Below are 26,493 nucleotides of genomic sequence, written 5' to 3'. Positions count from 1 at the left end.
TTTGATCGCTTCAGTACCTATAGCCTCCGAATATCAGATAGGGTGAAACATCGCCCTTGTCTCGTGGGTAGAGATGCAACGGATAGTTGTTTGGCCGGATACCGGATACCGGATATACGGCCTGACCATCGGCCGAATATCCGGTATCCGGCCGCCGAATATTCGGCCAGCGGAACTATACCTACATTTTGGTTTTTCAGGTGCGCATCCTGCAGATTTGACCTGTTTCCTAGTAAACGTTCGCTAGGACTCATTTCTAGGTTCGAAATGAGTGCGCGTGCAAGTCAGTGGAATTATTAAATTGTTATAAAATAATAAACGAGTACGATTATGACCGTGTCTGTTTCTTAAATCCAATTTGTTTACTCCGAAAGTCCGAAATTAGGATTTCGCCGTTTAACACCGATTTCCGAGCGACGAAATCGAGCGCTCGAAATCAAAAAAACGGGCCCTAGGTCTCAAAAGATGCTTCTTGACGACGGCTACAAAATAGTAAAAACATATTTTGAAAAAGTAAATACTTTTTTTGAATATCGGTCTATTAGGACTAGGTTTGTGTGACTATTAAATATAGTTTTCACACCTTAGCAGCTCGAACAAGGGTACTTTGCTTCTTAAAAACAGTGAGACAAAATGTCATTCAAGTGACCTTTATTGTCAAATGGCATTTCAACATGCGGGGTCTAATACAAGTTCGATATACTTGGGTTCTATTATCTCTGTCCCTCTAGGTATGTTCTCACTGCTTAGGGTGAAAAATTTTGTGTACTACACGAGATCAAAGTTATTTACATCTCGTGCGCTTTTGAATCCCTTACTACGCTCAATATTCTAAATTAGATTCACTCGCTACGCTCGTGAATCTATTATAGAATCTTTCGCTTGCACGGGACTCAAAATAAGCACTCGAAGAAATATCAAACTTTGATCTCTTGTTGTACAAATAACTATTTCCAACCTAGTTCATTTTAATCATATTAGTATTACCATTCAAACCGGCTTTCTGTCAATTTCCCGTAAGGCTTCATAGAAAATAGCGAGCCCAGTGTTATACGATCCGAGGCCGTTCTAGGGTGAAATATCATATCGAAACCTTATGGCTACTAATGGTAGGTACAGGCAGGGTTTGAACTACATTACGTCTTATGAGAACACAAATTAAATATTTTTAAATCATTTATTTACATACAATATATATACAGTGGTACAACTAAACGAAATTAATAACTAGCTTAAATCTAAAATAGGCCCCTGAGGCATTGTACCAAGGATGCTGGCGGCATTTCCCCGCTGTATCGCAATACTGATACGTTGTGCGAGGTAGCCGCCAGCTCTTCGGTCACCGTTACGTCAACCAGACGCTTCGCGATTTCTGCGAACAACTTATGCGCGCTGGGACCCCATGGACCTAGAGTTTGAACTCCAAATGGTACAAAATGGTACTCTCTACCGAGGCTCTTAAATTAAATTAAATTCATCATCATCATCATCACGCTATAGTAGTCCACTGCTGGACATAGCCCTCCCCTAAAGAGCGCCATAGCGCCCTGTCTTCAGCTTGCTGCATCCAGCATCTGCCTGCAGTCCTTCGCAGATCGTCATCCCACCTGGTCGGAGGGCGTCCTACACTACGTTTGCCGAGTCGCGGTCTCCACTCAAGAACACGTATACCCCAGTGGTTGTCGGTTCTTCGTGCGATATAAATAAATAAAATAAATAAATATTATATGACATTTCACAACAACAAACAACAAACACACAACACAACACAAATATAAAAAAAACAAGTGTCCGACCGAAACATGTTTTTTTGCCGAAACCGAAACCGAAACCGAATGTTCGGCTTTGGCTCTAGTTTCGGCCGAAACCGAAACCGAAACCGAAACTTTTGTAGACTTGATAAAATCGTTGAAAAATGTCATAAAACTGCTTTTATACACATATTATGGGGCTGTCAACACCGAATGTCCTTGAAATTGATGTTACTTAAGTAGTTTTTTTAAGAAAATTACTAAGACCAAGATAATTCTGCAACGATTTTGACACACGAGTAGTGTGTTTATGCCGCTCCGAGATCAGAACTTTTCCGCCAGAGGGCGACAGTATGTATGCGTAAGGTAGTGACAATTTAGTTCACCCTACTCCCCGCTAGATGGCGCCACTGTCTATGCGCAACGTTAGTTCCAAAGGTCTCCGCTAGATGGCGCCACTGGTTAGTTCACTCTACTCCCCGCTAGAGGCGCCACTGTCTATGCGCAACGTTAGTTCCGAAAATATCCGCCAGCCCCGCCGGAGGGCGACAGTATGTATGCGCCGCTGGTTAGTTCACTCTACTCCCCGCTAGAGGCGCCACTGTCTATGCGCAACGTTAGTTCCGAAAATATCCGCCAGCCCCGCCGGAGGGCGACAGTATGTATGCGCCGCTGGTTAGTTCACTCTACTCCCCGCTAGAGGCGCCACTGTGTATGCGTAACGTTAGTTCCAAAATTATCCGCCAGCCCTGCCTGGGGGCGACAGTATGTATGCGCAAGGTTAGTTCTAAAAATCCCCGCCAGCCCTGCCTGGGGGCGACAGTATGTATGCGCAACGTTAGTTCCAAAAATATCCACCAGCCCTGCCTGGGGGCGACAGTATGTATGCGCAAGGTTAGTTCCAAAAATCCCCGCCAGCCCTGCCTGGGGGCGACAGTATGTATGCGTAACGTTAGTTCCAAAATTATCCGCCAGCCCTGCCTGGGGGCGACAGTATGTATGCGCAAGGTTAGTTCTAAAAATCCCCGCCAGCCCTGCCTGGGGGCGACAGTATGTATGCGCAACGTTAGTTCCAAAAATATCCACCAGCCCTGCCTGGGGGCGACAGTATGTATGCGCAAGGTTAGTTCTAAAAATCCCCACCAGCCCTGCCTGGGGGCGACAGTATGTATGCGCAAGGTTAGTTCTAAAAATCCCCACCAGCCCTGCCTGGGGGCGACAGTATGTATGCGCAACGTTAGTTCCAAAAACATCCGCTATGAAATTGCAAAAAGGCCCATCATGTTTGTTTTATAATATGAGGCATATATCGGCGTTTTTTTTTTTTAATACCACGTCAGTGGCAAACAAGCAGACGACCCCACCTGACAGTAAGCAGTCACCGTAGCCCATGGACGCCTGCGAATTCTATTGTTACCACGGATGCATTTTTATTTGCGTTTGGTTTTATCGCTTGTGCTTATCAAATGTATGGAGTTTATAGTTTACCAACCGCAAAGGGGTTTTTCTTTTATGATACCACATTAGATATGAGCGCCGCGCCGGCGCGCCGCCGCCGCCGACGAAATTTTCGCGCCGCCGCCGCCGACGCTGCGCTATCGGCGTGGCATCGGCGTGACCTTGTTAAATACTACTTCTTTCAGAATCAGATAATATATATTTTATCTAGTTTAGATCTTTAACAGCGCCACTCTGAATAGCTTATAGACATTAAAAAGGTAGTTTAGGTCCATATAATTCAAAAATATCGAAGGTAAATTCAAACTTTTCTGTCTGGTAACCGCGCTACTAATCTTAGGACAATGAAATTACAAATTTTGCCAGCTGGTTAGGTCATCCGTCATTCACCGCGAAATTAACCATTGCAAGCATGGTTGAATGTTTTTAAAAGGTGTAAAAAAGGGTAATTTCAGATATTAAGCGTTTTCACGTTCAGAGGTCCGGCCGTTGGCTTCGCACGGAAGGGCGTCGGAAACGGAAACGGGTCTCATTTAAACTTGGCCATTGTTCAAATTTCAAGCTTTGCTCTCTCGCAGCTCAATCTTTGGCCTAGCATCGCTCGCATGAATGCCGCTATCTGAACCTCCAAGTTTTCGGCTCTGTTTGGAGCTCAACTTTCGGCCACTCTTTTAAAATGCTTGGTCATTGGTTATTGTCCGATCTTAGCTCCACTGCAGCACGGCCTTTGGCCTCGCACGAATGCGCCTGCATCTTCAAGTTTTTAACATTATGGCCTCGGTCTTTATCTGCCTTCGGACTTGCTTACACTGGACCACTAGTTCAATTCTAAGCTCTGCTCTCTTGCAACTTGGTCTTCGGCCTCGCACAGAAGCGCACCGCAATCGGCGCTCCAGGCATTCGGCCGTGAGCCAAGCTCACAATTGGCGTTCGATTCTAAGCTTTATGCTTAATACCAGCAGCTCAGCCTCTGGCCTCGCATGCTCGCATAGGAAAGCGTCGGAATCAGGTCTTCGGTGTTAGGTGGAGCTCGGCCTCGGGCTTCACCTTTAGACATAAATCGGTTTTGTTGGGTTGATTTTGGTTAACGACGGAGCTTGATTTTCCTCACTTCGGCTCTTTAGAATGTCGACAAGACGTTTTCCTGATGATACAGTCAATCCGCTACTTTTTACTTAGCACAAAAGATAAGGGCCTCGCAAAGATCTTCCGGCCAGGGCCTCACCAAGATTAAGACCGACTCTGATGAAGCGCGATACCGTTTATACTATATAAAACTATTTTAGTACCTTTATTCCATAAATTATCCTTGAAATTGAAAAATGCACTTATTTTATAACTTTCTTACAGCAAAAACATGTTTTTTCGGTAAAATTTTGCTTTGAATTATTTTTCATTAATCAAAGGTGTTCCAAGGCCACGCCGCCGATTCGCCGCCGCCGCCGACCGATTTTGACCGGCGCGCCGTCGCCGGCTAAATGCCTATCGGCGCTCATATCTATACCACATTGGTGGTAAATAAGCATACAGTCCGTCTGATGGTAAGTTGTTACGGTAGCCTTTGGACGCCTGCTTGAGAGAGCTGCCTCAGTTTAGGTATTCAAGTCCCCCCGCGGGGGTGGGGGGGAGGGGAGGGGAGGGGGAGGGGAGTGATCTTGACCTTGAGTGACCTTGACCTTGAGTGACCTTGACCTTGAGTGACCTTGACCTTGGGTGGCCTTGACCTTGGGTGGCCTTGACCTTGGGTGACCTTGACCTTGGGTGACCTTGACCTTGAGTGACCTTGACCTTGACCTTGAGTGACCTTGACCTTGAGTGACCTTGACCTTGAGGGGGCGTGACCTTGAGGGGGCGTGACCTTGAGGGGGGGGGACCGGGAGGGGGGGGTGCCTAACGGGGTGAGGGGAGAGGGTAAGCGCCTCGGCGACACGTGAGCAGTCACCGTAGCCCATGGACGCCTGCGAATTGTATTGTTACCACGGATGCATTTTTATTTGCGTTTGGTTTTGTCGCTTGTGCTTATCAAATGTATGGAGTTTATAGTTTACCAACTGCAAAGGGGTTTTTCTTTTATGATACCACATTGGTGGCAAATAAGCATACAGTCCGTCTGATGGTAAGTTGTTACCGTAGCCTTTGGACGCCTGCAACTCCAGGGTGGATACAAGCGCGCTGCCGACTGCCCAAAGATTCAATAACTTTGTTTTAAAATATGAGGCTTATATCGGCGTTTTTTTTAATACCACGTCAGTGGCAAACAAGCAGACGACCCCACCTGACAGTAAGCAGTCACCGTAGCCCATGGACGCCTGCGAATTCTATTGTTACCACGGATGCATTTTTATTTGCGTTTGGTTTTGTCGGTTGTGCTTATCAAATGTATGGAGTTTGTAGTTTACCGACCGCAAAAAGACTCAATAAGTTTTTTTTTTTCACATGTCCCAATGGGTAAGGAGAGGCATAATAAAATAATGTTTTTACTCACATAATATTTTTATTTCGTCAATAGACTTTAACTACAGTACATATGTAAAATCAAGAAAGATTATTATATCTAGCATAAATCTATAAATAATCTATAATAGGTATCTATTTCATTATGTCCTAAGGCTAATGTTTGATGCGGTTTGGATGGGATTGGGAATCGCTTATCATCATAATTCTTGAGAGCAATTTTGTTGACAGTTTGCGAATATAACTGGTGACCTTTACTACGGATAACATTCATGTTCCTATACTGAGGTGGAGCGTTCATAATACAATTGTGATAATCCTCACCGGAAACAGTTTTAGCTATGACACATTTTTTTATACCCTTGATTTTTTTAATAACATTATCCCCTTCCTTCTCTTTACCCCCCATTTTCCCCATTAAAACATCCTCTGCTGCTGCTTTCTCCACATAATAACACTTTGATCTTATTCCTATAAATTTTGAAATTATTCTCCCACTAACCTCGTCCTTCATTTTTCCCAATACATTCTTATTAACTCTAGGTAACGCGTAAATATTATCTATTTGGAAATCTGATGTATCGAATTTATCTTGTACATCCGGTTTGATATCCTCATAGAAATCATTTGTATTAATGTCATAGATGAATGAGTCTGTATCTGTATATAATAGTCGTATATTTTCACTATATTTAGGTAGCATATAATTATAATGGAAATCAAACATATGGGTTTTACTTAATTCTAAGACTGTAAACCCTACATATATAGGCTTATCATATTTTATACAATTTCTAGTCATTTGTATTATCGAAACATCATCATTGATTATGCATGAGCTATGAAAGTTAAGACGACCGATTAGAGCGCGCGCACCCAACCGTCTTCCCTGACTCTCCCAAGCACTTACTACTCTAACATCCTGTCGTTTTTCAACATTTTCCATAGTTTTACCAAAGACTGCATTGTTCATTAATTTATAAAAGTCTTTCTCAAACTTGTTTCTAGACTGTATTCTTTTGTCTGTATTAAGATCAATGTACGATTTAAGCCATGGACGTTGAGTAAACTCAAGGATGCGGTGGATTTTTTTTACTTTCAACCCATGTCTTATAGCCTGTAGCAGATTTATATAATGAATTACATAATTACATTTATCTTCTAGTGTAGCTAATAATTTATTTGTTTTACTCGTCCCTATCGATGGAGCCTTATTTTCAAAGCAAAACGGGAGGTCATTGTGTAAATCATGTAAGCTCGTAGGATACTCTAAATCTACTTCAAAAAAGTAACCCTTTTCATTTTCGGGGCATAATTTAGTCATATCGAAATTGATGGTTTCCTCTTCAGATAGCCAGCGAAAACCTCCTACAGGTAAATACTGGGACATAGCCCAGCCATACAAATTATTTGCATCTAAATAAACTATATAATTAGAGGGTTTATCTGAATCATAATTTTTTAAATATTTATTATTTGCTACTGCAAATTTCCCACAACACTGACTCAACCCCCCTCGTATTCCGGATGAAATAAATTTAATTTTTGACATGTCAGTGAGTAGCTCTAACTCAATTTGAGTGTGCTTTAACATAGAGTCCCAGCTGAGTCCAGGGGCGGTATAATAGTGAGCCGGGTCGAGCTTATACGTCTCAAGACAGACGTCACGGAAGTTCTCAAAAACTTCTGCCAATAACATGACGTCAGTCTTAAGGTAATGGTCGCTATACTCCCCCAGAGTTCCAATTTTGAAGGCATCCCAAACATTTTGGGCATGCTGGTAATCCTCATCGGAAATGGGGGAGCTGGCGAGGCTGTTATAGAAGGCGGTCTGAGGAGGTAGTGAAGTTTCCTCAAGCTGCGTCCACCCCCGTACGTACTCATAGGGGAACACCCCCTTGCGTGTTAGTAAATCGAGTTTATCATGAGGGAAATGTGAGGTGATAATGTTAAACTGATTTTTTGGAAGGTTTTGCACTAATGTATCTAACGAGGACGCCATAAATCTAAAAGAATCTATAAACCTAAGATCTAACTCTAAAACATCACTCTTCAAAGTAAGAGATATAAATTTCTCTTTATTCTGAGGTATAACATTAACATTGTCATACTTTTTCAAGGACTTAATTATAAAGTGTGAGTCATACCCACTGAAGTTATGCATCACTATTGGAATCTCATTACAAATTTTATAATTCAAGTTGCAGTTAGAATGTGCAGCGCCCCTAAACTCACCCGTGAGATGACAGTGATCCCGTACCCTATCATCTCCCAACACTCCCCCACAAATATGACAGTTTATTGCAGACTGGAATTGCACCTGCTGCTCTCGTGTAAGAGAACGCATAGGTATTATAGTTTTAATCTTACTCGCAAAGGGCGCTAACTCGGTCTCCAATGATTTAATAAACTCTTTCGCACAGTCCTCGCCGCGAAATGTCACATATTTAGATTTTGATTCGTCGTATGAGCATTTGATATAATAACCAAAGCTATACGGCTCATGTGACTGATAGTCTACAGTATATGAGGAAGATTGAGATGGCGTGCAAGTGGGTATAATAGGTTTTAACATAGCCTCGAAATCTGCATACACGACAACTGGTGCTCGTAATTGATAGCGAAAGTTTTTAAATTTTAATATATTTTCTCCATCATTCGGTAAAATGGTCTTTACATGGGAACAGTCGCGTTTTATATGTTCCTTGAATTTTACTTCATTGGAAAAAGGTAAAAGACATCCATCACAAAACCACATCTTATGACGATGTTTTGAAAGCTGCGCACTTATCAATCTACTTATATTTTTAATCCAGCAAAAGTGTTTTTGGTCACCATCTTCTATTATGAGCATGTTTATATGACGGTCGCGTCGCTTTTTTGTATGATACACCGGTCCTGCTATTGACTCATCAATAATTTCAAAAACATTAACACTTATATTATTCAACTGTTCAAACCGTTTAATCCCGCACAATGACATGGGAAAAGACACCCCCTCTAGGTTTAGTATCTCCTTATAGTGGGGATATGACGAGGGACGATCCACATTTTCATCTGCTGGATATAAAGCGCTAACAATGGCCCACGCAAAGCATGCGTCATCAACATTCTTAACATTAATACAGGCTTGCCTCCCTTGCACCCACTTTGGTAGGGGCAGGTATGATGATCCTCGCAAAGGTTGATATTTGTTAATATTCACTTCTAGATGTAACACTTTACTTATAGCCCACCCACTGTCCCGTTCTTGAAAGTCTTCAGCCTTAACTCTGATCTCCTCCATAAACAATTGATAAATTTCATTTACGTTGCACCCATCTAATGAAATTACTTTATTCTTGGTGTTGAAAGATTTCAATTCCTCCACCTCCTGATCATTATCATTCACCTTGATCCATTTACTATATCGTCCGAAAAGTTGCAAATTCACCTTAACAGCGCTCTTAACCCTAGATATATTCTCCTCTATGAGATTAACAACTCGTTGGCGTACACTGTCCATGAAATCGTCAGGAGTGAGATATTCTTCCTTGGTAAACAGTCTATAAGAGATGATCCGGCTCTTGAACGCTGATGTTAATATTTCAGTGTCTTCGTCATACATGTTACATTTTAGACTGTGTTTATGCATTGCACTTTTCAGATGATTATGCAATGATTTTACCTCTATATCACAAGTATCACATTTTTGCGTTTTGGAGGGTGATGCGTCATCATTAGCTCGTACTGATGGCCCTTCATCGCTAACTCGACTGCGTTTCCCCCCCACCAACCGTTGATTTGATTTTTCACATTTGGTAGGTATGGTATTTTCACGTTTTAAACTCGCTGACTTATCCGACTTTAAATACTTCATACAGTAAGTCACATGTTTAAGCATGTTGGCTCTCTGAGTAAAGTTGCGATTACAATATTCACACGGAAACATTTTCAATTGTCTTGTTACGTGGCTACACTGAGACTGACGCGAAAGGAAATGATTTGCGGGTGTGCCGTGTGGCGGACCGCGGGCAACTGCCAGGCCCTGCGCGTGCGGCTGCGGAGCGCGGCAGAGCGGGGGAGGGGAGACGCGCCGCATCACGCGACATCGACCTTGAATGTGCACGTGTGCCTTGCCCCGGCGGAGCAGTGACGTCATGCGCAGGTGTCAGGTGTCGGGTGGCACCAAAATGGCGGAGCATTTCCAAACCCACAACTGGCGGCGGGCGTAGGGAGGAGGGGAGACTCGCCGGCCAGGTGCGCCATCAAGGCCGATGTCGCGTGATGTGGGGCGGCCCCCCGGTCATCGCAACATCAAAACGTCGTAAGTGACGTGAAATTCATGGCGCTTACATCGTTACAGAAGCGGGGTGTGAATCTCGTGACCTAAACGTGTAAGCGCCGGGGAATTCACGGCGCTTACGGCGTTTCAGTCGACTGAGAGTGACGCAATATTGCGCAATGTTGTGCAATTTGCACGTGTTTCTTTCGACTGCGAGTGACTCAATATTGCGTCATCGGGTAAGTATTCTCTGGAAGTTTCTATTGTGAAATAAAAGAAGATGGGTTTCGTTTAGTTATTTTTTATTTTTCATCAAAATTTAACCGATTCAATGGAAAATATAGGTATTACACAAAATATCGGCGGCATAACACTTGATTTCAGAGTCGACAATATCGTTTACATTGCACAAACTACCTATGATATTGCGTGCCTGTTGAATATTGACGGGGTGATATATCTTGAAATGTTTCTTGAAAAAGTTGAGACGGTTCTCGTAGGTAGACTTTGTTTTGTTCAAGTATCCGATACGTGCGTTAATACACTCCACGACATGTTCGATATGGCTCCATTCCATGTGGTTTATCACCAAGGGGTGTGAGTTTGTCATAGGTTCGTGATCATCGTCACAGGTGAGTAAAAGTAACGGCACCGGAGAGATACACATCTGAAGACGATTGCACTGTATCAGTTGCGGTGAAACACTCATTGGGTTATGAAAGAAGTTTCCAATGACTTCAACTTTTTCCGCAAACATTGCATTCCATTCTTCACTGGTGAGTTCATATCGCTCATTAAAATTGACACAGACATCTAGTCTGATTTTAGCCTCAATAAACTGCAACTTCAAGTATACATGGATATTTTCAATCAGAGCACTTGCACCAGCAGGACAGCGTTTGAGATTGTAGACACTCTTGCTCAGCTCACAGCGACCGACACCTTCACCGCTGCCGGAACAATCAATCGACGGTGTGTAAGAAGGTGAATAAATGTTTGAATAATTCATTTTTTATTTTATTTTAAAGGCTCCACGACACGTTTACAAGTGAGGACGGTCAATGGTCTACTGAATAATTTTACGAGTGGTACTGGTGAGAGCGTTATACTCAAACAGTGAATCGTTGATGATGAGACAGTATGCCGTGGTGTTAGCCGGCACATTCTCTTTAAACTCCATTTCCAATTTAATATCAATAGCACCAGCTCCCGAGTTGAAGCTGTCACACTGTCTTGACGTGTCAATGACAATTAATGGAGACTGTGTCTTGTAATAAGCGTAATTTACCTGAGGGCTGGTATGATGACGGTTGTAGTACGACCGTTGGAAATTGGTAAATGCGTCATATAAGAGCGCATAGTTGTTTGTTTTAAATTCAGCCGAAAAGGGATCGTATGGATAATACTGTGCGTTCAAATACACCCTGCAATTGGTAAGATTACAATGGTCGAATATACTCATATCTTTGTTCTTCTCGTTCCTACGAGCCGTTTGGAAACCAACAATGAGATAGCGAGGTTTCTCCAGCTGAGTGCTAGTCTTGATGCACCAAATATGACGTTGTGAGGCAGGCAGTATGGGATATTCGTACAGTTCCCAGGTGCGGAACGCTATCTGAACCGGTATGCCCCTCTCAACATACGACATTAGACGCAATTTCTCCTTATCAGATACTTTTATGACTGGCATCCTCCATGTGACACGGGTGATTTCAATCTCACCATTTGGTGTTGGCGGTTGCGGTACCTTCTCCGCATCAACGGGTGCTAAATCTAAACAGTTTACATCTGTACTGGCGCGATTTAATATCAACTCGTGTTTCCCATTAATTATAACCTTTTTATAGTCCTCGGCGAAACCCAAGAAATGAGATAGTGGTATAGTCACAGTAAACTTGTCTTGAATCTTTTTAGCACCAACTTCCCACCCCGCCGTCTGAAGACTATGGTCCATTTCCTTGGTGTATGAGACTAGTCCCTTAATGGTGGACGTGATACCGCAGTTTCTCGCGCGGTCAATCTCCACACCGTTCAATTCATAACGAATGTCTTGAAATAAAAATGCAGCACCGTTGTTGATCAGTAGACATCCTTTCTCCACTGTGCCCTCCACTAATATTTGACTGTGACTCGGTAGTAGAATTAAATCTTGACGGTTGATACATATGTGGATGTTGTCGTTATTTTTGAACGAGTCATTATACGGAGTGTACGGGTGAAATTCTATACTTTCTATACTATCATCGAATAACACCTTCTCACCAATGTTTAAGATAGATGATGAGGACATACTTGGAAACCGATACTCTGTAAAAATGCACTATTTTCTCTAGTCAATTTCTTTGGCTGTTGTAGTGACTGGCGTTGCTGTCTCTCGTTGTTAATACGACGACGACGACGACGAGTAGTACTTGCCCCCACGAGAGCAAGATCTCGACTAATTGTAGAAGTGTTGTTACCAAGGCTTTTATTGTTATGAATAATCATTTCTTTTTATTTTTTACTTTTTACGAATATGCAAACGAAGTGCAATGCTTTCACCTCGAAAATTCACCGTATTGCCGTGCTCGTTTACAATGCGCAACTCAATGTTTTGTATGCGATTGTTACTCTTCTTGACAGGTAAATATATAATGTTGGTAGGTTGTTCAATAATTTGATAGCCGGGCGGGACGTCGGGTGAAAACTCGTGTAAAACATGCGACGGCTTGTTGTTTACGAATGAGCCCTCCACAATATTGCACTCTATTCTTATAGTGTTTGTTATGATTATGTTTATTGTTTTATCCGACCAATGTGATGATTTTGCTTTAAGCTTTTTCGGTGAATAACCAAACAATGATCCTATGCTGTTTGGTTTGTCAAAGTGAATATCATACTTTGGCGAGAATATCATACACTTGGAGGTATTGTTGTTTACAAAGATATCTGCCACCGCCATTCTTTCACCCTCTGGGCCTTTAGCCCTCTTGGTCATTTCCTCCTTCAAGAGGTGTATTATACTGGAGAGCTCGTATGAACCTTCAGGAATCGCGATTACATCATCTCCATAGTGAAACAGATTATTGCTCTTATCAACATTGGGAATAGTGTTGAAAGTCTTAAAGTACACGAGAGCACACTCGTAAAAACCATCATTGTCCAATTCTAGAGCCGGTTGAAAGTCTACATTCAACACAGACTCGTTACCGCTCAGACTTATTGTGAATGATGTCATGGACATGATACCTGCTGCTGCTGCTGACGGGTAGAAGTTTAATGTAAGAATGAAACTACACATGTAATGCTCATGATATTTATTTAAAACAAACGCTTAGCATTGGTACACAGGAAATCCAAACACAAGTGTCCACAATTTACAGTATTAAATTTCTGTAGGCGATTGTAATTATACTCTATTCGCATGTTGCGCTGTAGTTTGGTACCGTTTATATAATCAATAAACTCTCGAGGTGGTCTCAAATCACCAAAGCTATCAAAATATAGACAATAATCACCCTTTTTCGCATAGGCACACCAATGTGTACCTTCACCACGCTGAGAGTCTAAATTAATGATACCAGTTTCATAATAGTGAGGATTCTTTGGGAGATTATCTCGCATGAAAACACCTCTAAAGTAGGGGATTTTCTCTCTACGTGCAAATCTCACAATGTCCAAATCGGTGAGAGCTTTATCCATTGGAGGTAAATTTATTTTCTTGTTTTTTTTTTTCTTTTCTTCATCAATTTTGCAGTTGCTGCCGCTACTGTTCCATTAGCCGGTGTAATGTAGAGTCCCATTCCACGTTTATAAGGTGCTAAATATAAACCTCTACCGACAATCTTGCTTTCGGTATTATTATTATTATTTCTATTCTTTACCATTTCATAAATATTTTTAGCAGCAGTGGTAACACCACCGGCCAAAGTTCCCGTGGCGGCTAATGCACCCAGTAGCGGTATCAAAGCCGGTAGGAAACCGCCTCTCTTAGGTATTGGGATGACTCGCTGTTTCTGATGTCCCTTGACAATTTTCCCTTTAACAAAATGTTTTGCCGCTTTTACGCCCACTTTGAGTAGTTTATTAGCAGTTGTATCCTTCCTTTTCGCAATGTGTTTTTTTACAGCGTCACGACTTGCTTTTATGACTTTTGATATGGGGACCATGCCCATACCGTGTTTAACTTTATACTTCATAATCTTATCTACCGCTAACGCGGCAATGCGTTCACCAATTGGATTGTGACCACGCCAACGATTTTCAGCAGCTTTGGCCAATTGTAAATCTGCTTGATGACGTCCCTCCAATGACTTGTCACGCGAGTAGGCAATATCGTGTAATTTACAAGCTTCGTCGAGCGGATTCACACCGGGATCGTTGCGAGCCAATCTCTCCTTCAATCTAGTACCGGGACCGCAATAATTGTAACCGGGTATGTGCGCTTCGAATGGTAGATTATTAATTAAACTATTTATAATACCACCACCGCTTATGTGAGTCTGCTGTCTACGTCTACGTAGTTTGGGGTTATGTTTAACACTAACCCCACCAGTGTGTGTTATCATCTCAAATACCTATACTTGACTGTGTACGTGAGTATAAAGTATGCCTATATATATTTAATATTTGGGTGCGTATATGTGTGAGTATAAAATACACGTCCTAATGATTTGATATGTCACAGTGAAATGAAGCTTAAAAAACAAAACACGTCGCTCGCTATTAAAGATTGGAGTGTTGTTCTGGATGATAATGTGAAACAAACAGTGACTCATCGCTCCTTTAAACACGGCTCGTTGCTGGCGAATAACATTAGATGTCTCATCTGTGGACCTTCCAACTGTGGCAAGACAAATGTTCTATTGACTCTGCTCTTACATCCGAACGGTGTAAAGTTTCATAATGTTTATCTTTATTCGAAATCATTGAATCAACCCAAATACCAGTTTCTGAGTACAGTTTTAGAGCAAGCGGGTGACATTCCGTTTCACACGTACAATGATAAGAGTCAAGTCGTCCCACCGGAGGAAGCCGCCGAGGACAGCGTCATTGTATTCGATGATGTGGCTTTGGAAGATCAAGATGCCATTCGTCAGTACTTTGCAATGGGACGGCATCGTTGGTTGGATTGTTTCTACTTGTGTCAGACATATAGTAGGATACCTAAACAGTTGGTACGTGACAATGCCAATCTTATATTGCTATTCAAACAGGACGAGTTGAATTTAAAACATGCCTATGACGATCACGTGAACACCGACATGAGTTGGGAAAAGTTTAAGGGAATTTGTCGCGAGTGTTGGCAGAAAAAGTACACTTTTTTAACAATCGACAAGGAGAGAGACATTGACAAGGGTCGATATCGTAAAGGATTTGACGTTTACATTATTGTATAAAATTTAGTGTCATCTCCGGTTTATCATCAGTTTTATTTTGTCAGCTACTGAGGAACAACCTCTTTATCTAAAATAACAAAAGCAAACATGTTTGGTAATAAAAAGTTGAAACGGAAACTCGTAAATTCAATTGAGAGTGTAAAGAGAAAAGTAAAGGCGTTGCGAGCAGATAAGACGTCGCTTGACACTTCGCTAGCGCAAACCTTTGAACCAATCACAAAACCGCTCAATGTTTTAATGAATAAAGCTTTGGAATCCAAGGGTAATAAGAATCACGATGATGACGATGACAATGCTAAACCAGCAGTTATGAATAAACCTCATGGCCCCTTGATAAAAACCTCCACACCATTGCCACAACGTTCACGTAAAAGGAAATATCTGATCAAAACCGAAGAACCCAATAGTAAACTGATCAAGTGGAGTAATCATCCTTTAACAAAAACACACCAGATTGATAATGATGATGTTGATTCTAATGATTATGACGATGATGATGATGATGATGATGATGATGACGATGAAGAGAAAAAAACAGAGGGAGATGAAGAGAAAAAAACAGAGGGAGATGAAGAGCTTAGCGATGATGATGAAGATATGAAATCGGCTCTTGAAATTGATGAAGGTGGTAATAGTAGTATTGATGATCTACAAAATAAATATATTAAACATCTTGTTAAAACACCAAAGATACCATTTGGTGTTTATCTCGAGGATGATAAAATGCATATTGGTAATAGTCGAGTTAGAATCATTGATGACGTGTTGTATATTAAAGATTCACGATTCAACATGACTCCTGGACTGTTGGAACTTATCTTTAAACGAGTACCAAACAAGAATGTAATTTTGAAAAAAGATGTAGATGATTACAATAAGATTTTAGACATGACAAACGCTCATCGTAGAGGATTCTCACCCAACGGCCAATTGAGTGGAGATAGAAGTTTAAAGTATCTGCGCTACATTAAACAACCACAAGAATCAAAGAAACATAAAGAAGGTGGATGTTTGAACTCTGGTAAAAGAGATATATTAACAACTAAAACTTTTTATCCAAAAACCGATTACATCTATTGGGATGACCCCAACGAGCTGGTGAGCCGTTTACAGCTTTTGATAGCATCACAAAACGCTGGCAACACCTCTCATTCGAACGAGATCAATGCAATCGTTGAGGAACTGACTGAGAGCGGTATAATTTTAAAGTAAGAAAACAGACCCGCTTCTGTTTGTTGTTTTAAAAGCTGTTTTCCGGTAAAACCGATCTGTTTCTCCCTGGTTACCTTGTTATAAATACTGATGAAGGCTCCCTCCATCGCTCACTTTCACAATGCCTCTTAACAAGTTTGGACAATACTTGGGCAGCGAATCTACAATCCGTGACGATATAAAAGTGGAACGAGATTTAGTCAATTTTGAAAATAGACGAGTGGCAGGAATTCACAAGTCTTTCCTCAAAACTGATGCCGTCTGTAGAGCTGAACTAGATGAACAAGTAGTATTTTTAAACACAAAGCTAAAGGCGAATATTAAAGATATAAAAGATTTACGGGTAAAGCTTGAAAAATTATCAGAAAGAATTACTGCACCAACTCCGTCACAACCTCAAACACCACCATCGACAGCGGCAACAGTTCCAGGAAAGCGCATTGCATTGAAGAAAAATGAGTAAGGCTCAAGTAGTCGACGAGATACACAAGTATGCGAGAAAGACATTTCCACGTCGACGATTCATTCAGAGGGGGCTCGATGACACATGGCAGATTGATCTGATTGATATGCAAAAGTACTCCAAGGATAATAACAACTATAAATACATTCTAGTGTGCATTGATACTTTTTCGAAATACGCTTGGATGCAGCCGCTAAAATCCAAGAGCGCTGACGATGTTACAAGGGCAATGAGCAAAATTTTGAGTGAAGGCGGGAGAAGGCCCAAGAATATTCAGTCAGATGACGGCAAGGAATTCTTCAATCTCAAGTTTAAATCGCTCATGACACGTCATCATATCAACCACTACTCTACCTATAGCGTCATGAAAGCTTCCATAGTGGAAAGACTAATTAGAACCTTAAAACATTGGATTTGGAAGCAATTTAGCTTGAATGGTTCTTACACATGGGTACAACTGATAAGCCAAGTGGAGCATTATTACAATAACAAACCGCATCGTACTATCGGTATGGCGCCGGCGAGTGTGAATAAAAACAACTCTAAACAGTTGTTACATAAAGTCTACAATAACATTAAAATTAAACCACGGGCCAAGTTCAAGGTGGGTCAACACGTGAGAATTAGTAAATATAAATCCACCTTCGCCAAAGGCTACACCGGCAATTGGACTACGGAAATATTTACAATAACTAGAGTGCAAACTACTAATCCAGTGACATATTTACTTCAAGACGCTAATCACCAACCCATCTCTGGATGTTTCTATGAACAAGAGTTGCAGAAAACTAAACACCATGACATTTATCTAGTGGAAAAAGTGTTGAAACGTCGTGGAAATAAAGTGTATGTAAAATGGCTCGGCTTAAATGAAAAAAGTTGGATAGATAAAGATAACATTGTCTAACTATTATTATGTTCAATAAACATTTATCTACTCTAAATCAATGAGGTTTCATTCAATAAAACATCTCTATATTCAGTAATATTATATATATTTATTGTTATTAATTATTATTAGTATACCTATACGTGTACAATTATAATACATGTGCAGTGAGCTAGCAATTTAAAAGTAAACAATGAAAAGGAAACAAAAATACACCATCATTAATAATCACCAGAATCTATTATGTTTGGACCTACCACACAAAATATGACATTAATTAAATATGTAAAAGATTCCGAATTGCACACTGCGCGTGAAAAAAGTTCCGCTGTAACACCGCCTAGTAAGTCAATCCAGTCTTGAAAATTGATTTGGGCGTCTCCCACTATTTCTTCCGCTTCATCGTTTAAATCGTCCCACATTACAATTAAACGGTAAATATGACAATCGTCATGGTGACCTTCGACATATAAACTTTTCAACAATCTCGCCACTTCTGCTCTAAATGAGTGTAATGGCATGGGGACGCGCCATCTATTAATCAATGTGTTCTTTTGGAACGCTTCCATCCACTCGTTTTTACATTGTTGATGAAAAGATTTCACTTCGTTGCTGGAATCGCTCTCGTGGCCGTAGTACAAGGGATTGGTGTGTTTTTCCTTGCCCCCGTCGTCTTGTGCTTTCGCTGTTGCCATCGGTTGTGCGGGTGGTGAGTGTGAAGTGGAGCTGCTGCAACCACCGTCACAGCCGCCGCCGCCTGTGGTCGTGGACAACCAGCACTGGCAGCACCAAGCGGTCATGGTACTGTTAATGTCAGCTGGGGAAGATGTAATAAAAATATTGTTATTGTTTATATTAAAAGTAAGCAAAAAGTGTTTCTAATTGAGAAGTTTTTAATTACAAAGACAGAACAGAGTTCATATACTCAAAAAATTAGTATGATACAACTATACTTGAAAAGAAACTTACATTTGGTATGTGATGAAGCTTGTGGATCCATTGTTGTAGAATATTATTTCAACACGATAATTGTAGTGACACTCTAGTGAGAATGTGGTGAAATGACTGTTTACTATGACTGAACATGCTCTTTTATAAACCCGGTGGAGGGGAGCGGGGACATAGGAGTGCGGGGTGTAGGGAGCGCGGCATAGGAGAGCGGGGTGTAGGGAGCGCGGCATAGGAGAGCGGGGTGTAGGGGCAGGAGGGCAGGGGGCAGGGGGAAGGGGGCGGGGTGTAGGGGGCAGGGGGCAGGGTGTAGGGGGCGAGGTGATTATGAGAATGTAGTCGAGAAATTGAGGCTGGTCCTACCGTGACGGGGTGGCCTAGAGGGTTCATACAGTGTGTGGTGACGATATCCCCGGTTAGCTAAAGATGCGCCGGTTCGAATCCGACCTTCGCCACTGGAGACCACCCCGTCACTTTTTGCGTTTCTCCTCTGATACTGCAGTTTTGGAACTAACGTTGCGCATACATACTGTCGCCCTCTGGCGGGGCTGGCAGAATTCAAACTCACATATAATTTTATTCATTTCATAGCGGATGGTTTAGGAACTAACGTTGCGCATACATACTGTCGCCCCCACGCAGGGCTGGTGGGGATTTTTGGAACTAACATTGCGCATACATACTGTCGCCCCCAGGCAGGGCTGGTGAGGATTTTTGGAACTAACGTTGCGCATACATACTGTCGCCTCTAGCGGGGAGTAGAGTGAACTAACCAGTGGCGCATACATACTGTCGCCCCCAGGCAGGGCTGGCGGATAATTTTGGAACTAACGTTACGCATACATACTGTCGCCCCCACGCAGGGCTGGTGGGGATTTTTGGAACTAACCTTGCGCATACATACTGTCGCCCCCAGGCAGGGCTGGTGGATATTTTTGGAACTAACGTTGCGCATACATACTGTCGCCCCCAGGCAGGGCTGGCGGGGATTTTTAGAACTAACCTTGCGCATACATACTGTCGCCCCCAGGCAGGGCTGGCGGATAATTTTGCAACTAACGTTACGCATACATACTGTCGCCCCCAGGCAGGGCTGGCGGGGATTTTTAGAACTAACCTTGCGCATACATACTGTCGCCCCCAGGCAGGGCTGGTGGGGATTTTTGGAACTAACGTTGCGCATAGACAGTGGCGCCTCTAGCGGGGAGTAGAGTGAACTAACCAGCGGCGCATACATACTGTCGCCCTCCGGCGGGGCTGGCGGATATTTTCGGAACTAACGTTGCGCATAGACAGCGGCGCCTCTAGCGGGGAGTAGAGTGAACTAACCAGCGGCGCATACATACTGTCGCCCTCCGGCGGGGCTGGCGGATATTTTCGGAACTAACGTTGCGCATAGACAGTGGCGCCTCTAGCGGGGAGTAGAGTGAACTAACCAGTGGCGCCATCTAGCGGAGACCTTTGGAACTAACGTTGCGCATAGACAGTGGCGCCATCTAGCGGGGAGTAGGGTGAACTAAATTGTCACTACCTTACGCATACATACTGTCGCCCTCTGGCGGAAAAGTTTTGATCTCGGAGCGGCATAAACACACTACTCACACGCAGTGCAAGTGTTATTTTAAACGTCAAAACTTCTATGAAATTATGACGTATCAATAACATTTGCACTAGTTGCACTGCGTATCAAAATCATTGCAGAATTTTCTTGGTCTAACTCTATTCAGTCACCAGTCAAGCTAACATGTAGATACAGGGTCAACCAAAACACCAACCAAAAACGCGAGCGCAGCGAGCGCGAAATATTTTGTTAACAATATCGCAAGGCCGGGTACCGATCTTCACCTGGGCCTAAAAGTCCGAAGTGCCCCAGTGAGGCGAACTTTCATGCGAAGTCAAAGCCGTGCTTCAGGCTTCAGGATAAGTAGTTGAGCACAGACTCCAACCAATGTCCATTGTATTAAAAAGCGAGACCGCAGTTTCGTCGACGTTCGACGAAGCAAAAGTTTTTCGGAACTTATTTACCTACGAAATATCATTTGATATTTACTATTTGCTTTTCGGTGAAGGAAAAACATCGTGAGGAAGCCGGACTGGTCCCGATAAGGCCTAGTTAACACTCTGGGTTTGAAGGTCAGTCTGATGGCAGTCGCTTTCGTAAAAACTAGTGCCTACACCAATTTTTGGGGTTAGTTGTCTATTGGACCCCAGGCTCCCATTCCCATTGCCAGGGCACGGCCAAAATTCCGGGATTACGCGAGGAAGATGATGAGTTTTCTTATTATTCTCTTGCCCAGGGCCCAGTAACATGCGACAGTGCTATCTCATTCACTCCGATACAATTAGACAGTGTGCGCGTTATAAGTATTGACAGCCTCTTAAGACTGCGTCGGCCGTCCAGTGGCGCCCTCATTAGTGGAATTGTGTTTTATAATAAACCAATTAATTTCTGTACCTATACATGAATCAGTATATGTAGATATTAATATTGTTGTCCTACTTATTCCCCAACTTTTGGTCTTTGTCCGAAGTACCATTTCATAAGTTTCGGCCCGGCCGAAAGGTTCGGCCGTTTTTTAGCCGAAACCGAAACTACAGCCGAAACATGATTTTTTGGCCGAAACTGGCCGAAACCGAAACCGAAACCGAACCTTCGGTCGGACACTAAAAAACATAACAAACAAACAACATATTCAACATTTGTTGATATGACAAATTCACTTACTGTAATCACTTTTCTTAAACAAGCATATACGACCCGCCTGATGGTAGGCATTTACCGTAGCTTAGGGACGCCTGCAACTCCAAAGGACAGCCGACCCTAACACTCCGCACCCTGGTCGACCACGACAACCTTACTCACCGACAGGAACACAACAGTAGTGTTATTTAGCTGCGGTTTTCTGTAAGGTAATAGGTACTTCCCCAGTTAAGCTCTGCTCTAGATCTGGAATGACATCCGCTGTTCTGTGCCCTAACACAAGCGAGATGACATTCACAGTGCCCTTACCTCTTTTTAGGGTTCCGTACCCAAAGGGTAAAACGGGACCCTATTACTAAGACTTCGCTGTCCGTCCGTCCGTCCGTCCGTCTGTCCGTCCGTCCGTCCGTCCGTCCGTCCGTCCGTCCGTCACCAGGCTGTATCTCACGAACCATGATAGCTAGACAGTTGAAATTTTCACAGATGATGTATTTCTGTTGCCGCTATAACAACAAATACTAAAAACAGAATAAAATAAAGATTTAAATGGGGCTCCCATACAACAAACGTGATTTTTGACCAAAGTTAAGCAACGTCGGGAGGGGTCAGTACTTGGATGGGTGACCGTTTTTTTTTTTGCTTTTTTTTTTTGCTTTATGGTACGGAATCCTTCGTGCGCGAGTCAGACTCGCACTTGCCCGGTTTTTTGGACGTTTAGAGTCTCACCAGATATCGCGCATTCGGCAAAAGCCGGTAGGAAAGAAACCGATCAAGTGCGAGTCGGACTCGCGCACGAAGGGTTCCGTACCATAAAGCAAAAAAAAACCGGGCAAGTGCGAGTCGGACTCGCGCAAGAAGGGTTCCGTACCATAATGCAAAAAAAAAAACAAAAAGAATGCAAAAAAAAACGGTCACCCATCCAAGTACTGACCACGCCCGACATTGCTTAACTTTGGTCAAAAATCACGTTTGTTGTATGGGAGCCCCATTTAAATCTTTATTTTATTCTGTTTTTAGTATTTGTTGTTATAGCGGCAACAGAAATACATCATCTGTGAAAATTTCAACTGTCTAGCTATCACGGTTCGTGAGATACAGCCTGGTGACAGACGGACGGACGGACAGCGAAGTCTTAGTAATAGGGTCCCGTTTTACCCTTCGGGGTACGGAACCCTAAAAAGCTTTGTCTGCGCAGTAAGAGCGAAAAAGCCGGCAGGTGTCGGCGTATGCGAACCGAGTCGAACGACGACTTTTTCGCTATTGCGCAGACAAAGTTTTTTCCTATCGGATTTTGCCGATTCCGCGACATCATATGTGGGATACAATAGGCCGTATGGACGCGCTATAGGTACCGCTATAGAGTCTGTAGGTACTTATACACATTTTATACATATACATTTTTATATATACATTTTACATATACATTTTTATATACCTATATTTATATATTTTACCTAAACCTACATACACTCCTACATATGTCGATAAACCGTATCGACTATCGATACTATCGACTTCACCTCCGCCCTAGCGCTAACTGGTCTTGTAGCTAGGAACCGGCGTCCGCGCAACAGAGGTCATTAAATTTAGCAGTCATTGCCCAGATACGACGCGGAACGCATGTCACTCTCGCTGCGACCTTATTGTTTTGCTTTTCGCTTCCCGCTTGTTTACTTTACCTATTTCTATCTTCTGAACTGTTCTTCTTCTGCTTTAAACCTGTGCTTGTGTGTTCTACCCTTCTGTGCCTTCTGTATTGCTTGTGTATGGATTTTCCGTGTACTTTAATGAAGTATACCACTTGAACTGTAAGTCTGCATTTATTATTTACAAAGATCCCAGTGGATAGTACACAACCTCGACCATACCACCATACTGGTGACCCCAAATATGAGCACAGAAAGGGAATTTAAAGATGCGCTTGGTACGGGTGAGGCATCCGAAAATAGTGCGGGGACAGGTTCGACAGAGTCGATAGAAACGACAAACATTTTTAAGGTTGGAGTGAAAGTGCCACCATTCTGGGCAGAAGAACCGGAGATATGGTTCGCCCAAGTCGAAGGTCAATTTCATAATTCCGGCATCACCAGTGACGTCACGAAATTTAATTATGTGATCTCCCACCTCGACAACCAGTATGCTCGCGAGGTGAAGGACCTTATAATCAACCCTCCCGCGTTGCAGAGATACGACAAGCTTAAAACCGAGCTGATCAAGAGACTGGGCATTTCCAATGAGAGGAAGACCAAGCAGTTGCTGATGCATGAGGAGCTCGGGGACCGCAAACCTTCGCATTTCTTCCGTCACCTGAAGGATCTGGCAGGACCTGCAGTACCAGATGATTTTATCAGGTCTATTTGGATGACCCGCCTTCCTCATGGTGTGCAGATGGTGCTCGCGGGCCAGCCATCTTCGGCTTCGCATGAAGATGTCTGCGATTTAGCTGATCGTGTCAACGACCTGGCCAGTTCTTCGCCGAAAGTCGCCGCTGTGAGTGGCGGAGCTGCGAGTTCAGTTCCCACCGATATTGCCAGAGAAATTGCAGAGCTTCGGAAACAGTTCCAGCAGTTCCAGGCGTCCGGATCAGGCAGGAAGAGCAGATCCAGGACGCCCGCATCTCCAGGCAAGCGTAACGCATCCAGGCAACGATCCCAATCGAACTATCGCAAATACCCTCTCTGCTGGTACCACGGGAAGTTTGGAGACAAGGCCAGCAGATGCGTTCGACCATGCGACTTCAAGCCGGCGGAAAACGCAAGGGGCAGTCGATAATGGCGACTGACGATTGCCCATCGACACCTTCTGGTCGCCTGTTCGTCACCGACCGCACTTCAAAGACGCAGTTTTTATTCGATACTGGAAGCGACCTCTGCGTCTATCCACGGTCGGCGCTGTGTGATCGTCGTTCTAGGACTGGGTATAATCTGAGTGCTGCAAATGGTTCTACTATTGCTACCTATGGCTATTTAACTCTAGATTTAGATTTTGGCTTGCGCAGATCTTTTATATGGCGTTTTGTAGTAGCTGACGTTACCAAGCCAATCATTGGTGTAGATTTTCTCAATCATTATAATCTGTTAGTAGATTGTCCCAATAAGCGCTTGATTGATATGTTAACTTTAATAGCTGCCATCGGCACCACAGCCAATTGTAAAGACGTGTTTTCCGTTAAAGTCGTAACTGGAGAGTCCCGGTATCACAAAATTCTAGGCGAATTTCCCGAAATTACTCGACCAGCTGGCAAACAAAACACTAACATACCCCATAACACAGTCCATCACATACGCACCACACCAGGTCCCCCAATTTCTTTACCACCCCGTCGTCTAGCTCCTGACAAGCTGAAAATCGCCCAAGAAGAGTTCCGGATCATGCTGGCAAGTGGTACAGCCAGGCCGTCGGAGAGCTCATGGTCGTCGCCCCTCCACCTGGCCCCGAAGAAGGGCAACGGATGGCGGCCCTGCGGAGACTATCGCAGCCTGAATGCTCGCACCGTGCCTGACAGGTACCCGATTAGATATGAGCGCCGCGCCGGCGCGCCGCCGCCGCCGACGAAATTTTCGCGCCGCCGCCGCCGACGCTGCGCTATCGGCGTGGCATCGGCGTGACCTTGTTAAATACTACTTCTTTCAGAATCAGATAATATATATTTTATCTAGTTTAGATCTTTAACAGCGCCACTCTGAATAGCTTATAGACATTAAAAAGGTAGTTTAGGTCCATATAATTCAAAAATATCGAAGGTAAATTCAAACTTTTCTGTCTGGTAACCGCGCTACTAATCTTAGGACAATGAAATTACAAATTTTGCCAGCTGGTTAGGTCATCCGTCATTCACCGCGAAATTAACCATTGCAAGCATGGTTGAATGTTTTTAAAAGGTGTAAAAAAGGGTAATTTCAGATATTAAGCGTTTTCACGTTCAGAGGTCCGGCCGTTGGCTTCGCACGGAAGGGCGTCGGAAACGGAAACGGGTCTCATTTAAACTTGGCCATTGTTCAAATTTCAAGCTTTGCTCTCTCGCAGCTCAATCTTTGGCCTAGCATCGCTCGCATGAATGCCGCTATCTGAACCTCCAAGTTTTCGGCTCTGTTTGGAGCTCAACTTTCGGCCACTCTTTTAAAATGCTTGGTCATTGGTTATTGTCCGATCTTAGCTCCACTGCAGCACGGCCTTTGGCCTCGCACGAATGCGCCTGCATCTTCAAGTTTTTAACATTATGGCCTCGGTCTTTATCTGCCTTCGGACTTGCTTACACTGGACCACTAGTTCAATTCTAAGCTCTGCTCTCTTGCAACTTGGTCTTCGGCCTCGCACAGAAGCGCACCGCAATCGGCGCTCCAGGCATTCGGCCGTGAGCCAAGCTCACAATTGGCGTTCGATTCTAAGCTTTATGCTTAATACCAGCAGCTCAGCCTCTGGCCTCGCATGCTCGCATAGGAAAGCGTCGGAATCAGGTCTTCGGTGTTAGGTGGAGCTCGGCCTCGGGCTTCACCTTTAGACATAAATCGGTTTTGTTGGGTTGATTTTGGTTAACGACGGAGCTTGATTTTCCTCACTTCGGCTCTTTAGAATGTCGACAAGACGTTTTCCTGATGATACAGTCAATCCGCTACTTTTTACTTAGCACAAAAGATAAGGGCCTCGCAAAGATCTTCCGGCCAGGGCCTCACCAAGATTAAGACCGACTCTGATGAAGCGCGATACCGTTTATACTATATAAAACTATTTTAGTACCTTTATTCCATAAATTATCCTTGAAATTGAAAAATGCACTTATTTTATAACTTTCTTACAGCAAAAACATGTTTTTTCGGTAAAATTTTGCTTTGAATTATTTTTCATTAATCAAAGGTGTTCCAAGGCCACGCCGCCGATTCGCCGCCGCCGCCGACCGATTTTGACCGGCGCGCCGTCGCCGGCTAAATGCCTATCGGCGCTCATATCTATACCCGATTAAGCACATCCATGATTT

General features: G+C 43.2%; 2 protein-coding genes across 2 annotated transcripts in view; both read right to left on the bottom strand.

The window, feature by feature from the left end:
- LOC134677977 (uncharacterized) overlaps positions 1-26,493 on the bottom strand; it is a 386,613-nt gene that overhangs the window by 245,459 nt on the left and 114,661 nt on the right. The gene's annotated exons all lie outside the window — the stretch shown is intronic.
- Positions 5,679-8,969, bottom strand: LOC134677958 (uncharacterized). The gene has a single exon (XM_063536391.1). The coding sequence runs from the start codon at positions 8,947-8,949 to the stop codon at positions 5,764-5,766; it is 3,186 nt and encodes a 1,061-aa protein (XP_063392461.1). The 5' UTR covers positions 8,950-8,969; the 3' UTR covers positions 5,679-5,763.

This window comes from Cydia fagiglandana, chromosome 27 (genome assembly GCF_963556715.1).
Source record: "Cydia fagiglandana chromosome 27, ilCydFagi1.1, whole genome shotgun sequence".
NCBI lineage: Eukaryota > Metazoa > Arthropoda > Insecta > Lepidoptera > Tortricidae > Cydia > Cydia fagiglandana.
Note: the sequence above shows the minus strand (reverse complement) of the source record. Positions and strands in the feature narration are given on the sequence as shown.